The sequence below is a fragment of the Rhinopithecus roxellana genome, chromosome 5 (genome assembly GCF_007565055.1).
Source record: "Rhinopithecus roxellana isolate Shanxi Qingling chromosome 5, ASM756505v1, whole genome shotgun sequence".
Taxonomy (NCBI): domain Eukaryota; kingdom Metazoa; phylum Chordata; class Mammalia; order Primates; family Cercopithecidae; genus Rhinopithecus; species Rhinopithecus roxellana.
Genome location: NC_044553.1, coordinates 119,554,483 through 119,568,950, shown reverse-complemented (window position 1 = coordinate 119,568,950; position 14,468 = coordinate 119,554,483). Strand labels below are relative to the sequence as shown.

Below are 14,468 nucleotides of genomic sequence, written 5' to 3'. Positions count from 1 at the left end.
GAACATATTAGGGTAGAGGGTGTGGGAAACACTGTGGTAGAAATTGTGTTCTCTTTGTCAGTGGCACAAAGCAGGAAGAGATCAGCTCCTCTTGGGTATATAAGGGAAAGTATCTTAGAGGAGGTATTTGGGCTGGTCTTGAAGAATGGGGGAAATTTTGGTGGGGAGAAAAGGCAGGCAGGGAGATGAGGAGAGCATTTGAAGCAGAAGGAACAGCATGGGCAAGGGATGGGGAATGTGAAACAGCCTAGGACATTTAGGGACTTTTAAGTACTTATTAGATATGTTGGTCTGATTCTCAAAAGAAAAATCTGGAGTTCCTTTGCTAATTTTCTTTTCTTGACAACAGGGTAACTAAATCCAAGGAATTCACCATGTACCCTTTGATGGTGGGGGATCTTTTAACTGGATATTTTGGAGGAGGCTCTCTGGCCAAGGAAGTCTCTATTTTTTTCTAATCTAGGCCAGCTATCATTGATTCCATATTAAAAGTAAACTTAATTTGCTACAGCTTTTGGCCCAGCTAATGGTGAAAGAATAGGAACTCACCACTTCATTGATGGCTTTGACTAGGTAAAGACCTTCCTTATAAAAATAAAAGAGTCTAATGATACCTGAAACAGAAAAATAAGCAAGAATGTAAGACAGACAATTGAGCTGAAGAGGAATTGAAATTTTTTATATTTGACTTTGTGAACTTACCATCATGAGCTCGCTCATTCTTAGGCCTCCTTCCCAGCCCCTCCACTGCCTATGCTGCTCTTGGTCTCCCTGTCTTCCTCCACCCCTCACTTGAAATGTTCAGGTTGCTTTCCTTCCTTGGGTCCTCTCCACCTACCCCAACTCCACCGGCATCTCCCAGACGTCTCCTGTAAGGCATGGGCTACATCCATCCACTTGTTGACTCCTATCTGTCTGAGCGGACCATCCCTTACTGCTTCACACCATTATCCAACTGTTTGCTGCAAATGTACTGTATTCCGCTTGAGAATTCATGGATTCTTTGAGGGAAAGGATCATAGCTCACTGTTTGATGTGTCTTGCCTCTCAATGTTAATCTAATTCCCATTTAACCTAATGGCTCCAGTATACAAACATCACCCATCATGACTTCTTACTTCTTTCTTGAGGTGCCTCCCACATACTTATGACTTGCCTTTCTACACTATAATATAACCTTGTAAAGGCATCTGGCCCACTATAGGTGAACATCTAACTCAACCCAATACAGATTCATGGGATATCGGATTCATGCCAACAAACGTGCTAGGGACATGAAGACAGTCTACCTTCAGATTCATCATATTGAGGGCTACACAGACTTGAAATCAACTAGTATAATGTAGTACGACAAATGTGATCCTATCTTTACATCAAACTCCTTCTGAGTATCAACATTCCCACAGAGATATATCCCCAGATGCCTCAAGTCTGCACATGTTCAAACGGAATTCTTCAACTCACAGAACCCTGAAATCTTATTTTCCCATAACTGTTATCAAGAAATGGCATCATAATCCACCCAGTTATCTAAGGCACAAAGGGGGAGGCATTCTTCTTCACTGCCCCCCAGCATACTTTCCCACTACTTGACCCATAGGCATATTCCATCATTCCCTAAGTTTCTCCATTAAATATTCCTTTCATTTTTTAATGAAAAGAATGAAAGGCTAGAGGGAGCCTAGCTTTTGGGGGGCAACCAAGAGTAACAGCTCACCTATCTAGGACACTGTCTTTTTATTTTGAATTAATTTTAAACTTACAAAAAGGTTGCAAAAATAGTAGAGTTTCTTTGTATCCCTTGTCTTGTTTCCTCTAATGTTAACATCTTACATAACCACAGTACACTTTTTCTTTTTCTTTTTTTTTTGGAGCTGGAGTCTTATTTTGTCACCCAGGCTGGAGTGCAATGGTGCGATCTCAGCTCACTGGAACCTCCGCCTCCTGAGTTCAAGCGATTCTCTTGCCTCAGCCTCCTGAGTAGCTGGGATTACAGGCGCCCACCACCATGCCCGGCTAATTTTTTTTTTTTTTTTTTTTTTTTTATTTTTAGTAGAGACAGGGTTTCACCATGTTGGCCAGGCTGGTGTCAAACTCCTGACCACAAGTGATCCACCTGCCTAGGCTTCCAAAAATGCTGGGATTACAGGCATGAGCCACTGTGCCTGGCCTTCCTTTTCATTTTAACAGCCCCTGCCTTGGTTCTGCTGTTCAGAATTTTCTCTCCTCAATGACTACAATAGTTTTTCTGCCTCTCATTTTGCCTTTTTCAAACTCCTGCCAGAGTGCCCTTCTTAAATGCCAGTCTGGTTAGGTCACTCTCCTGCAGAAAGTTCTTCAGTGCACCTGTGCTGGTTGAGCAGAGCCTGATGTCTAGAGAGATGCATGCCTTCACAGATGATCTCCAAGTGAGCAGGCACTTTCCACTCTGCCTGCCACAATATGACACAGCCACCTCACTCACTTCCAGCCAATGCTGACATCTGCCTTCTCATCCTCCACAAAGCAGGAAACCTCTTCATATCCACAGGTAACAGTCTGTTTCACCCAAACATAAGGACAGGCTAGAGGGAATCTAGCTTTTGGGGGGCAACCAAGAGTAACAGCTCACCTATCTAGGACACTGTCTACAGTTTTCCATACCATACTCCCCATGGAGGCCTCGTTCATCCTCAGGCTGAGGGAAAAAGAGCAAGCTCTGGTTTGTATGAGAGGACTGCTGAGTGCTGGAAGGGTGTGGACTCCAAGGCCATACTGCCTGGTTTGAAGCCTGACTTTCCATGTTACCTCAAGTAAGTTATTTAACTTCCATAAGTCAGCTGCCTCTTCTGAACAGGAATAAAAAATTGTACTTCCCCTCTAGGGCTGCCGTGAGGATTAAATGGGCTAGCACATGTGGAATGGTAGAACAGTACCTGACCCACCATACCTGTTCTGTACATATAGTTACTATTACATGACCAGGGAGAAGTCTCCATGCCTGGCCCCACTCATACCTCGAAAGGAGATTAAACTGAGAACAGTCTACAGGTACCTGTAAATTAGGCTAAAAAGAAAGATGAAGAACAATACCCATTTCATCCACAGGAGCAATAAGTATTTCATTCCCCAAATCTGTGGCCCAGATGGAAGTGACATCAACCTTAAGCTTCTCCCATGCATATATTTGTTTAGCATTGTACAGATTATAAATTGTGAATCCTTTGGCTCCTCCAATAAACACATAGTCTTGGGAAACAGCCATACAATTTGGCATTTTGTTGAGCTGGGAAAACAAGGAAAAATATTATTTTCAGTTGTCACAGTCTTCAAATAATATGAGTTAGCTTTCAGAGACAGTCAGGGGCCCTTCCTAGATAATAATAACATTTCCTGGCCGGGCATGGTGGCTCAAGCCTGTAATCCCAGCACTTTGGAAGGCCAAGATGGGCAGATCACATGAGGTCAAGAGTTTGAGACCAGCCTGGCCAACATGGTGAAACCCCATCTCTACTAAAAATACAAAAATTATCCGGGTATGGTGGCATATCCCTGTAATCCTAGCTACTTGGGAGGCTGAGGTAGGAGAATGCTTGAACCTGGGAGGCGGAGGTTACAGTGAGCCAAGATCACGCCATTGTGCTCCAGCCTGGGCAACAAGAGCGAAACTCTGTCTCAAAAAAAAAAAAAAAAAAAAAAAAAAAAACCCGATAAAACAACATTCCCAAACATAGTGCTCATCTAAAACTCTTGCCTAAGCATCAAGAAATTCATAGTATTTCACTGTTAGGGCAAAGAGAACAGAGAAAACAAGGGAGTTGAGAATAAATGTATATTCACAACACTAGGCATGACCACAGGCCCTGTACTTTATTCAGCTAGTGCACTGTGGGAAGAATGGTAGCCAAGGCACTGGCAGATCCTCAGCCATCCAGCAAGAGAGTAGATTAACACATTAAGAAGATTTTTCGGCCGGGCGCGGTGGCTCAAGCCTGTAATCCCAGCACTTTGGGAGGCCGAGACGGGCGGATCACAAGGTCAGGAGATCGAGACCATCCTGGCTAACACGGTGAAACCCTTGAAACCCTGTCTCTACTAAAAAATACAAAAAAAACTAGCCGGGCGAGGTGGCGGGCGCCTGTAGTCCCAGCTACTCGGGAGCCTGAGGCAGGAGAATGGCGTAAACCCGGGAGGCGGAGCTTGCGGTGAGCTGAGATCCGGCCACTGCACTCCAGCCTGGGCAACAAAGCGAGACTCCGTTTCCAAAAAAAAAAAAAAAAAAAAAAAGAAGATTTTTCAGTAACAACCACTGAATATAAAAGAATAATATTCAATTAACCAGAATGTCCCATATTTCCCCCAGGCAATTACCAGATCATTTTAATCAACATCAGCATGCTTCTAATCTTTCAAAAATGCACTGACTTACTGAATGCAGCTTTCTGGTAGGAATTCCTTCCTGGATCAGGGGCTTTCATTTATTAACACTCAACTGAGAAACAGGGGCTCCTCGTCAACTGCTTACTACATACCTGGATTTCTCCAAGTGGAGGGAAGACGGTGGGCTGGATCTGGCTGCTCTCAGCTTCCCTCAATGCGTTCCTTTCTTCAATAATTTCCCAAGACTGGTCAAACAGAAGGTTCACCAGCTTGTTGATCATTCGATAAGGCTGAGGCAAGGAATCCAGCTCCTCATATGGATCCACGAGGACATGATCCTCTTCATCCTCTTTAGGCCAGTCCTTCTCTGTTGGGGGTGGCACCTCCAATGGTCCCTTTCGTGTACCAATGGGGTGCCTTATCTTCTGGGTCTGACTTCCTCTGAGGAATGACATCACAGAAGGCGGCACTGGGAATCTCTACGAAACTCTGAAAAGCTGATAAGAGAAGTAAACAAAGGAATTCTGGAAAAAAGGAAACAATGAGAAGATAGCACACCATCCTTTTCTAGCACAATAGCCAATAGGGACTGTTTATTCCACAGACTGGCATTTTCCTTAATTACCAGAGGACTATTACCACATTATTAGGATATGCTCTTCATATTAGTAAGGACATTAGAGGAGGCAGGTATTTTCCAGGCCAACCCTAGATGATGTGTACTAAGAAGGAAAGAGGAATTTGATACCCTTGTTGATAGGAGGGCAGATGTCTTTCTGTCCCAAATACAATTCACCCTCTCTCCTACAACTTATGCTTTCTCCTCATTCCTTTCTCTCTGCATATGGCTGTGCCCAAGCCAGGTGGGCAGTGAGCCACAACTCTCCTCCCTTTCTTTCCTTCACCCCCAATCAGATGCAGATCAAGCATTCCCAGTCCCGACTGATTTGTTCCCTTTTCTCCTTTCCCACTATTGCTGCCCAGGAGTTCTGCAGACACAGTGCTCAGGGCCCATGAGATTTTTCAAGACCCTCCAGAAATGTTTGAGATATTAAAAAAAGAATTGACCAAAATAAGACCCATAAAATTCCACTTCTGTCTGCACCACAGATTTGGGGAATGAAATACTTATTGCTCCTGTGGATGATAATTAAATATTTACAAAAACATTTACAGTTTATTAGCTCCACTCTGTGTGTGTGTGTGTGTGTGTGTGTGTACACACACATATGTATACATCAACTTATAAATATATGAAAGTCTGTATATGTATACAAATAAAGTTCATGTCTACAAGAAGAGAACGAGTAATCTTTACTTCAGAAAACTCAAAATTGTAGGGCCTGTGGGGTGGTTCATGCCCATAATCCCAGCACTTCAGGAGGCCAAGGTGGGAGGATTGCTTGAGGCCAGGAGTTGGAGACTAGCTTGGGAAACATAGCAAGATCCCATCTATACAAAAAATTTAAAAATTAGCTGGGCATGGTGGTATGCATCTGCAGCTACTTGGGAGGGTGGGGTGGGAGAACCTCTTGAGCCCAGGAGTTTGAGGTTGTAGTGAGCTAAGATTGTGCCACTGCATTCTACCCTAGATGACAGAGTGAGACCTTGTCTCAAAAAAAAAAAAAAAAAAAAACCTCAAACTTGTGCAATATAAAAAGCCTTTCATATGTTACAGTTTTCTAAAAAATATTTAATGTAGAACATGGGATACATTTTAAGGTGCTTAATATATAGTGGAGTAGGGTCTTGGACTGTATGAGTGCCTAGGGTCATGAAGTCTTGTAAAACCCCGCTGCCATCGTCATCTTTGCTTACTGGCTGGAGTACATTTGTGATGCTTTCAATGTGTGAGTATGAAGACACTAGCTGACACTGGGGAAGGAACCACTGAATTAATTAGTGGGGAGAGTAAGCTGAGCTCACAGAGGGCCAAGAATAATGCCTATTTCCACCAGCAAGACTGGAAAGCCTCATAATTCACAGGGATTATGTAGAGTACTCTGAAAAATCTTGCCTCGGTAGTGGGAAAAATTAGCCCTAGAATAAATGCTCCTCTGTTATCACCCATCAAATCTTAGAAGTTAGATAATCAAACTATGTCTAAGTAACATACTGCATCACAGAACAAAGTTCAAGAATATTTAGAGGAATATAAAAATATCCAGCATTCAATGGAGTAAAATTCACAATGTCTAGGATCCAGTAAAGAAATTACTTGGGCTATAGAAAAGCAAGAAAATATAAGCCATAATAAAGAGAAAAATTGATCAACTAAAGCTGAACCAGAGTCAATACAGATACTAGAATTAGCAGACAAAACAGTTACAACTTTTTCCACAAAGTTATAAAGTTATAACTGTTATATTTATATCTGTATGAGCTTTTAGAGACAGAGCTACAAGGTCTGAGATGAAAAATACATTAGATTAGATTAACATGAAGATTTCAGAGGAAAACAAATTAGATGGGGAGAAGAAAAGATTAGTGAACTTGAAGACACAGCAATAGAAACAAAATGAAACAAAAGAAGAAAAAAGATTGAAAAAAGAGAAGAACTGAGGTGTGAGGTCATTTGAAGTGGCCTAATACAAGTGTGACTGAAATCCCCAAAAAAGGGAAGAAACAAAAAAAAAAATTGTAGAAATAATGGACGAAAATTTTCTAAATTTGATTAAAAGTATAAACCCACAGATTTGAGAAGAAAAACCATATAAAAATTATGGATAAAGACAAAATGTGAAAGCAGCCAGAAGAAAGACATGCCATGCACCAAGGAACAAAGTAAAAAATAACAGCAGACTTATTGAAGGAAACCATGCAAGTGAGAAACAGTGAAGCAACATCTGAAAGTACTGAAAGAAAAAAACTTGTCACTCTGGTATTCTATATCCAGAAAACATATTTTTCAGAAAATTAAAGTGAAATAGAGCCTTTTTAGACATACAAAAATTGAAAGAATTAATCATCAACAAACTAGCATTAAAATAAATAATGTAAAAGAAAGGCTTTTAGGCTAAAGGAAAAGGAACAGGGTATAGTAACTCCTGCCTATAATCCCAGAACTTTGGGAGGCTGAAGTAGGAGGATCACTTGAGCCCTGAAGTTCAAGACCATCCTGGGCAACAAAGGGAGAAAAAAAATTTTTTAATTAGCCAGGCATGGTGGCATGTGCTTGGAGGATCACTTGAGCCCAAGAGGTCAAGGCTGCAGTGAGCCATGATAGTGTCACTGCACTCCAGCTTGGGTGACAGAGATCCTGTTTCAAATTAATTAATTAAATAAACAAAAGAAAATGGTATCAGGTGGAAATAGAAATTTACATAAAGAAGTGAAAAACACTGGATGCATTAGGTAAATTAAAAGATTTTTCTTATTATTTAAATATCTTTAAAAGACATTTAAAATGCTTAAACAAAAAATAAAAATGTAGTGTAGGATTAATAACATGTGTAAAGAAAAATGTATGACAATAATAGTACAAGGGCTAGGAGTGGAGAAACGGAAGTATACTAATATCACTTGAAGGTAGGCTATGCTAGGTTAAAGATGCATACTCTAAACCCTAAATTAACCACTAAGGAAATAAAGAGTTACAGCCAACAAAAGCGATAAAACACATAAAAATACTCTAAATTTAAATACTTAATTTAAAAAAGCAAAAAAGAGGAAAAAGGAAACAAGGAACAGATGGGACAAACAGAAAGTAAATAGCAAAACCTAACCATATCAATAATCACATCAAATGTAAACACTCCAATCAAATGATAGAAGTTGTCAGAATAGATAAGACTCAATATATGCTGTGTACAAAAACCCCACTTAAATATTAAGACACAAGTAGGCCAAAACTGAAAGGGTGAACAAAGGTATACTATGCTAACACTAGTCAGAAGAAAGCTGGAGTGACTACGTTAATATCAGACACAGTTTATTTCAGAGCAAAGAATATTACCTGCAATAAAGAAGTTCATTTAATAATGATAAAGGTGGGCTGGGTGTGGTGGCTCACGCCTATAATCCCAACACTTTGGGAGGCCGAGGCAGGTGGATCACGAGGTCAGGAGATCGAGACCATCCTGGCTAAGACAGTGACACCCCATCTCTACTAAAATTGTAAAAAAAAAATTAGCTGGGCGTGGTGGCAGGCGCCTGTAGTCCCAGCTACTTGGGAGGCTGAGGCAGGAGAACAGCGTGAACCTGGGAGGTGGAGCTTGCAGTGAGCCGAGACTGCACCACTGCACTCCAGCCTGGGTGACAGAGCAAGACTCTGTCTCAAAAAAAAAAAAAAAAAAAAAAAAAATTATAAAGATGTCAATTAGCTGGGTGTGGTGATGTGCACCTATAGTCCTAGTTACTTGGGAGGCTGAGGTAGGAGGATTGCTTTAGCCAGGGAGGTCGAAGCTGCAGTGAGCCATGATCACACCACTGTACTCCAGCCTGCATGACAGAGCAAGGCCCTGTCTCAAACAAAAACAACAACAACAACGCCAACAACCACCACCACCAATGTAAGTTCACACAAAAACCTCTACACAAATGTTTATGACAGCTCTACTTTATAATTGCAAAAATGGTAAACAATCCAAATGTCCTTCAACAGGTTTATCAATGGATAAACAAACTGTGGTATATCGATATCAGTAATAAAAAGCAAAAAACTATTAATCCACACAACAACATGGATGAATCTCAAAGACATTATGATGAGTGAAATAAACCAGTCTCAAAATTTATATGCAGTGTAATTCTATTTATACAGCATTCTCAAAAATGCAAACTGAGTAATGGGGAACAGATCAGTGTTTGTCACGAGTTATAAGCAGGGAAGGGTGTTATTCAAAAAGGACAACATGGCTGGACGCGATGGCTCATGTCTGTAATCTGAGCACTTTGGGGGGCCGAGATGGGTGGAACACTTGAGGTCAGGAGTTCAAGACCAGCCTGGGCAATATGGCGAAACCCCACCTCTACTAAAAATACAAAAATAAGCTGGGTGTGGTGGTGTGTGCCTGTAATTCCAGCTACTCAGGAGGCTGAGGCACAAGAATTGCTTGAACCTGGGAGGCAAAGGTTGCAGTGAGCTGAGATTGTGTCATTGCACTCTAGCCTGGGTGAGGGAGTGAGGCTCTGTCTCAAAAAAAAAAAAAGGAGAGCATGAGCGAGTTTTTTGGAGTTGTGGAACTATTTCATCAGTGGAAAGAAAAATGTAAAGCTGCCTTTTCTCCAGATTATATGCTTATATAGGACGTCTGATGAAATCTACAAAAACATTTTCTAGAAATAATAAATGAGGAAAGAAAGGTTGTAGGATACAAGTTCAATATACAAAACTGATTGTATTTCCATGTACTGGCAACAACAAACCAAACACTGAAATAAAAATACCATTTACAACAGTATCAAAAACATGAAATACTTAGGGATAAATCTGACAAAAGATATATAAAACCTGTAACTGGGCCAGGCAAGGTGGTTTGCACCTGTAATTCTAGCAACTCAGCAGGCTGCGGTGGGTGGGAGGATTGCTTTGAGTCCAGGAGTTCAAGGTTGCAGTGAGCTATGATCACGTTGCTGCACTCTGGTTTGGGCAATACAGCGAAACTCCCTCTCTGAAAAACACCCACCCATATACTGAAAACCATAAAATATTGCTGACAGAAATTAAAGAAGACCTAAATAAATGGAGAGTGTGATACCTTATTTATGAATTGGAAGACTCAATTTTGTTAAAATGTCAATTCTTTTCAAATTCATGTACAAATTCAACACAATCCCTATGATAATCCCAGGTGGCTTTTTTTTTCCAGAAATTAAGAAGCTAATTTTACAACTCATAATTGGAGGACTAACACTACCTAATTTCAAGACTTATCACAAAGCCACAATATTCAAGACAGTGTGGAATTGGTATCAAAATAAACAAATAGATCAATGAAACCAAACAGGGAGTCCTAAATTAGATGCAAACATATATGGAGAACTTATTTTTGACACGGGCACAAAGACAATTCAGTGGAAAAAGGATATTCTTTTCAACAAATAATGCTGGAGCAGTTAGATATCTATATAGGAAAAAACTGAATGCCGATCCCTACTTTGCACCATACCTTGCACCATTAACTCAAAGTAAAATCATACACCTAAATGTAAAACTGAAAACTATAAAACTTCTAGAAGAAAACATTGGCAATCTTCACTTAAACAAAGATTTCCTAGACATGACATTAAAGTATAACCTAAAAAAAACAAACTGGTCATTTAAACCTTTTCAAAAATAAACTTATATTTCTTCAAAACACACTGTTAAGAGAATAAAAGGTAATCCTCAGACTGGGAGAAAATATATGTGCAAGTCACTTATCTGATAAACTGCTTGCGTGTAGAGTATTTTTAAAACTCTCAAAACTCTCAAAAAGAAATAACCTGGCCGGGCATGGTGGCTCATGCCTGTAATCCCAGCACTTTGGGAGGCCAAGGCAGGCAGATCACAAGGTCAGGAGATCGAGACCATCCTAGCTAACATGGTGAAACCCCGTCTCTACTAAAAATACAAAAAATTAGCTGGGCGTGGTGGTGGGCACCTGTAGTCCCAGCTACTCGGGAGGTTGAGGGAGGAGAATGGTGTGAACCTGGGAGGTGGAGCTTGCAGTGAGCCGAGATAGTGTCACTGCACTCCAGCCTGGGAGATAGAGTGAGACTCTGCCTCAAAAAAAAAGAAATAACCCAAATTTTAAATATGTGCAAAAGATTTGTACAGATACTTAACCAAAGAAGATATACAGATGGCAGACAGACTCATAAAAAGATGTTCAGCATCATTAGTCATTTGTGAAATGCAAATTAAAACATGAGATACCACTACATATATATTAAAATGCCTAAAAAGATAGACCATACAAGTGTTGTTGAAGATGTACAATAAAAATGCTCATACACACTGTTGGGAAACCAAAATAGTACAACTGGTTTGGAAAACAGTTTGGCAAGTTCTTAAAATGCTAATGTGGAGGCCAAAGCAACTCCATCTTGGATGCTAATCCTCCATGTTAACTTCTGATTATCCCCAGTTCCAGAAAAACCTTTAAGATTTCCAGCTGGGCTCATTCCTTGTGTAAGAGCACCACTTACTGTAAATATTGCCCTTAGGTCAAAACAACCTTGATGTTATCATCCTTGCTATAAATTCTGCCCTTAAGCAATTACCTTACACATTCCTTCTGAAGCACCTTTCTCTATAGTACAGAAACCCAGGGTCTGGTGGATAATGGCAGGGATCCACCATCTTGTCTTGCTTCCTGAGACACAGACATGGCTTCTGTTTGTAAGTCCCTATTAAATGTTTGTTTCTGAGAAACTGGGTATGTCAGCCTCTTGCTTTGGCCTCTCAGCTTTCTCAGACTTTTGGGGGTAGGTTTGCATAGGCCTCTCCACTGCAGGACAGTTAAACACACACCTACCATCATATCCAGTCATTCCACTCTTAAGAGTGGTAGAAGGGAACTGAAAATATATGTCCATACAAAGACTTGTACACGAACAGTCATTACAACTTTATTTGTAGGAGCCCCAGAGTGGAAACAACCCAATGTTCATCAGTAGGCAAACAGATAAGCTCTCACACATTGTCAGTGGTAATACAAAATAGTATAGCCACTTTGAAAAACAGTTTGGTAGTTTCTTGCAAAGTTAAACATACCATATGTTTCAGCAATCACATTCCTGCGTATTACACTAGGAAAATTAAAACTTATGTTTCACATCAAAATCTGTGCTTAAATATTTATAGCAGCTTTATTTATAATTGCTTCAAATTAGAGGCGACACAAATGTACTTCAGTGGGTGAATGGATAATGAATTATAATACATTCACACTGTGGAATAAAAAATTACAAACTACTGATGTGCACAACATAATCTCAAATGCATTATGCTAAGTAAAATCAGAAAAGAAAAGAAAATGCTACATACTATATGATTCACTTTATATGATATTGTGAAAAAAGCAGAATTGTAGGTATAAAAAACAGATAAGGCTGGGCACGGTGGCTCACACCTGTAATCCCAGCACTTTGGGAGCTCGAGGCAGGTGGATTATCTGAGGTCAGGAGTTCCAGACCAGCCTGACGGTGAAACACCGTCTCTACTAAAAATATAAAAAATCAGCCGAGCCTGGTGGTGCATGCCTGTAATCCCAGCTCAGGAGGCTGAGGCAGGAGAATCGCTTGAACCCAGGAGGCAAAAGGTGCAGTGAGCCGAGATTGCGCCATTGCACTCCAGCCCTGGCAATAAGAGCGAAACTCTGTCTCAGAAACAAAAACAAAAAACAGATTACATAAATCTGTGTTTAGAAGCACCCTGTGCTCATCTCTATCATCTAACATATCTCTGTATTGTACTTATCAGTTTACTGTGTTCCTTATTAACCTTTACCCTAGGACTAGAGTTCAGCACAGTGGTTGGTATATGGCCAGCACTCAATAAATTCTTATTGCTTGCAGAATTTCCCTGACCAGGGCCATGCACTTAGAGAAAACTTCTGGCTCTCTTCCAGGCTCTTTCCTCTGCAAAAAATGAGTAACCCATGGGGCCAAGGAGATATGCTCACCCAAAGCCTAGTTTCCCTCTTTTGGAGTCTAGACCATGTTCAGGGTACCAATACCCCTGGAATTTACTGCCCAAATGACACCATGGCCTGCATGAGCCTTTCTCAGCTTTCTCCTGAGGGCAAACCCAGCTGCTGCTGTGAGCACTCTTTGATCTGAAAGGTGGCCAAGGCACGGCTGCTTGCAGGGGTCTGGGCAAAAGTTGGATGTGGCTTGGAGTATCAGGATGGTATGCAAGGCTCCTGGCAGGGAATGTAGGTGGGCACCAGAAACCAGAAAAGAAAGGGAAGTGGGAAAAGACTGGGGGCCACTTCTCCCCACATTGCCATATTCCAGCTGTGTTTCCAGGTGTTCTAAGGAGTCTAGGAATTCTGAAAATGAACCTGGCCTTCTACATCACTATGAGGGTTTATTTGTCAATGTAGGAAAACAGACTATATTTTACTTAACAATTTGTTACTTGATTTATAACTAAAATATTTAAACATACGGTATGCTGGACTCCATTTGTACTCTTACCCAGGGCCTGCAAATGTTATGAGCTGGCGTGACCAAGAGAATAAGGATTACAAAAATGTTGATGTTATTTTATTTTATTTTTTTGAGGCTGGAAAGCAGTGGCACAATCTCGGCTCACTGCCACCTCCGCCTCCTGGGTTCCAGCGATTCTCCTGCCTCAGTCTCCCAAGTAGCTGGGATTACAGGTGCCCGCCACCACGCCCGGCTACTTTTTTTGTATTTTTAGTAGAGATGGGGTTTCACCCTGTTGGCCAGGCTGGTCTCGAACTCCTAACCTCAGGTGATCCGCCCACCTCGGTTCCCGAAGTGGTGTTGGGGTTACATACAGGCGTGAGCCACCGCGCCGGCCGACCTTATTTTGTGGTTATAGAGGGTACATTTTATAAAATTACTGCCACGGAGTGGGTGAGGCTCCATTTCTTCAAGCCGCACAGAACGAATGTTCAGCGGTGCAATTTCATTGCAATCTATTTTTGCTTCACTTTGCTCACAATGACTCTTTTAGGGATTACCTCAGGTAACAATCTTCTTTCAGTGTTCAATAATCCACGCAGAAAATTCTCTCACTTCATCCGGCTCTCGTGCTAGGTTCACACTATGAATTGGCTTATCTCTGCCCTAACCGCTTCCTTCACCATACATGGAGCTGGTGTAGCTCAAGGGAAAGAGGCACGGCGCTGGGAAACGATTAGGCCCCACCGTCCCAAGCAAGAGAGTTCTCAGGCTGGAGAGACCATTCGGGATTTCACCCCGGGTTCCTGAGAACCTGAGATCTGAGGGCAGCTGCGAGGCATCCGGAAATGCCCGAGTCTGGGGAGACGGACGCCCTCAGACTTTCCTCTAGGAGACTCTACAGGTAAAGGGGAGTCCTGGGACTCGAGGGGAGCCGCGGCACCCGAAGGTAGGATCAAAAGTTTTGCTCACCTGGCCCGGCGGCGTTGCGTCGCCTTGGTAACCACAACTTCCGGCTTAAACCGGAAGTC

At 41.5% G+C, this 14,468-nt stretch overlaps 1 protein-coding gene across 2 annotated transcripts in view; it reads right to left on the bottom strand.

Annotated features, from left to right (window-relative positions):
* Positions 1–14,468, bottom strand: part of WDR93 (WD repeat domain 93) — a 49,658-nt gene extending 35,190 nt beyond the window's left edge. Inside the window, exons 1-4 of one of the 2 annotated variants that reach the window (XM_010378626.2) lie at positions 14,410–14,468; positions 4,512–4,856; positions 3,073–3,265; positions 550–614 (exon numbers count right to left, since the gene is read on the bottom strand). In XM_010378626.2, coding sequence (XP_010376928.1) covers positions 550–614; positions 3,073–3,265; positions 4,512–4,814 — 561 coding nt within the window. In that variant the 5' untranslated portion in view covers positions 4,815–4,856; positions 14,410–14,468. The remainder of the gene's footprint in view (positions 1–549; positions 615–3,072; positions 3,266–4,511; positions 4,857–14,409) is intronic. The other variant, XM_010378627.2, reaches the window with a different exon arrangement.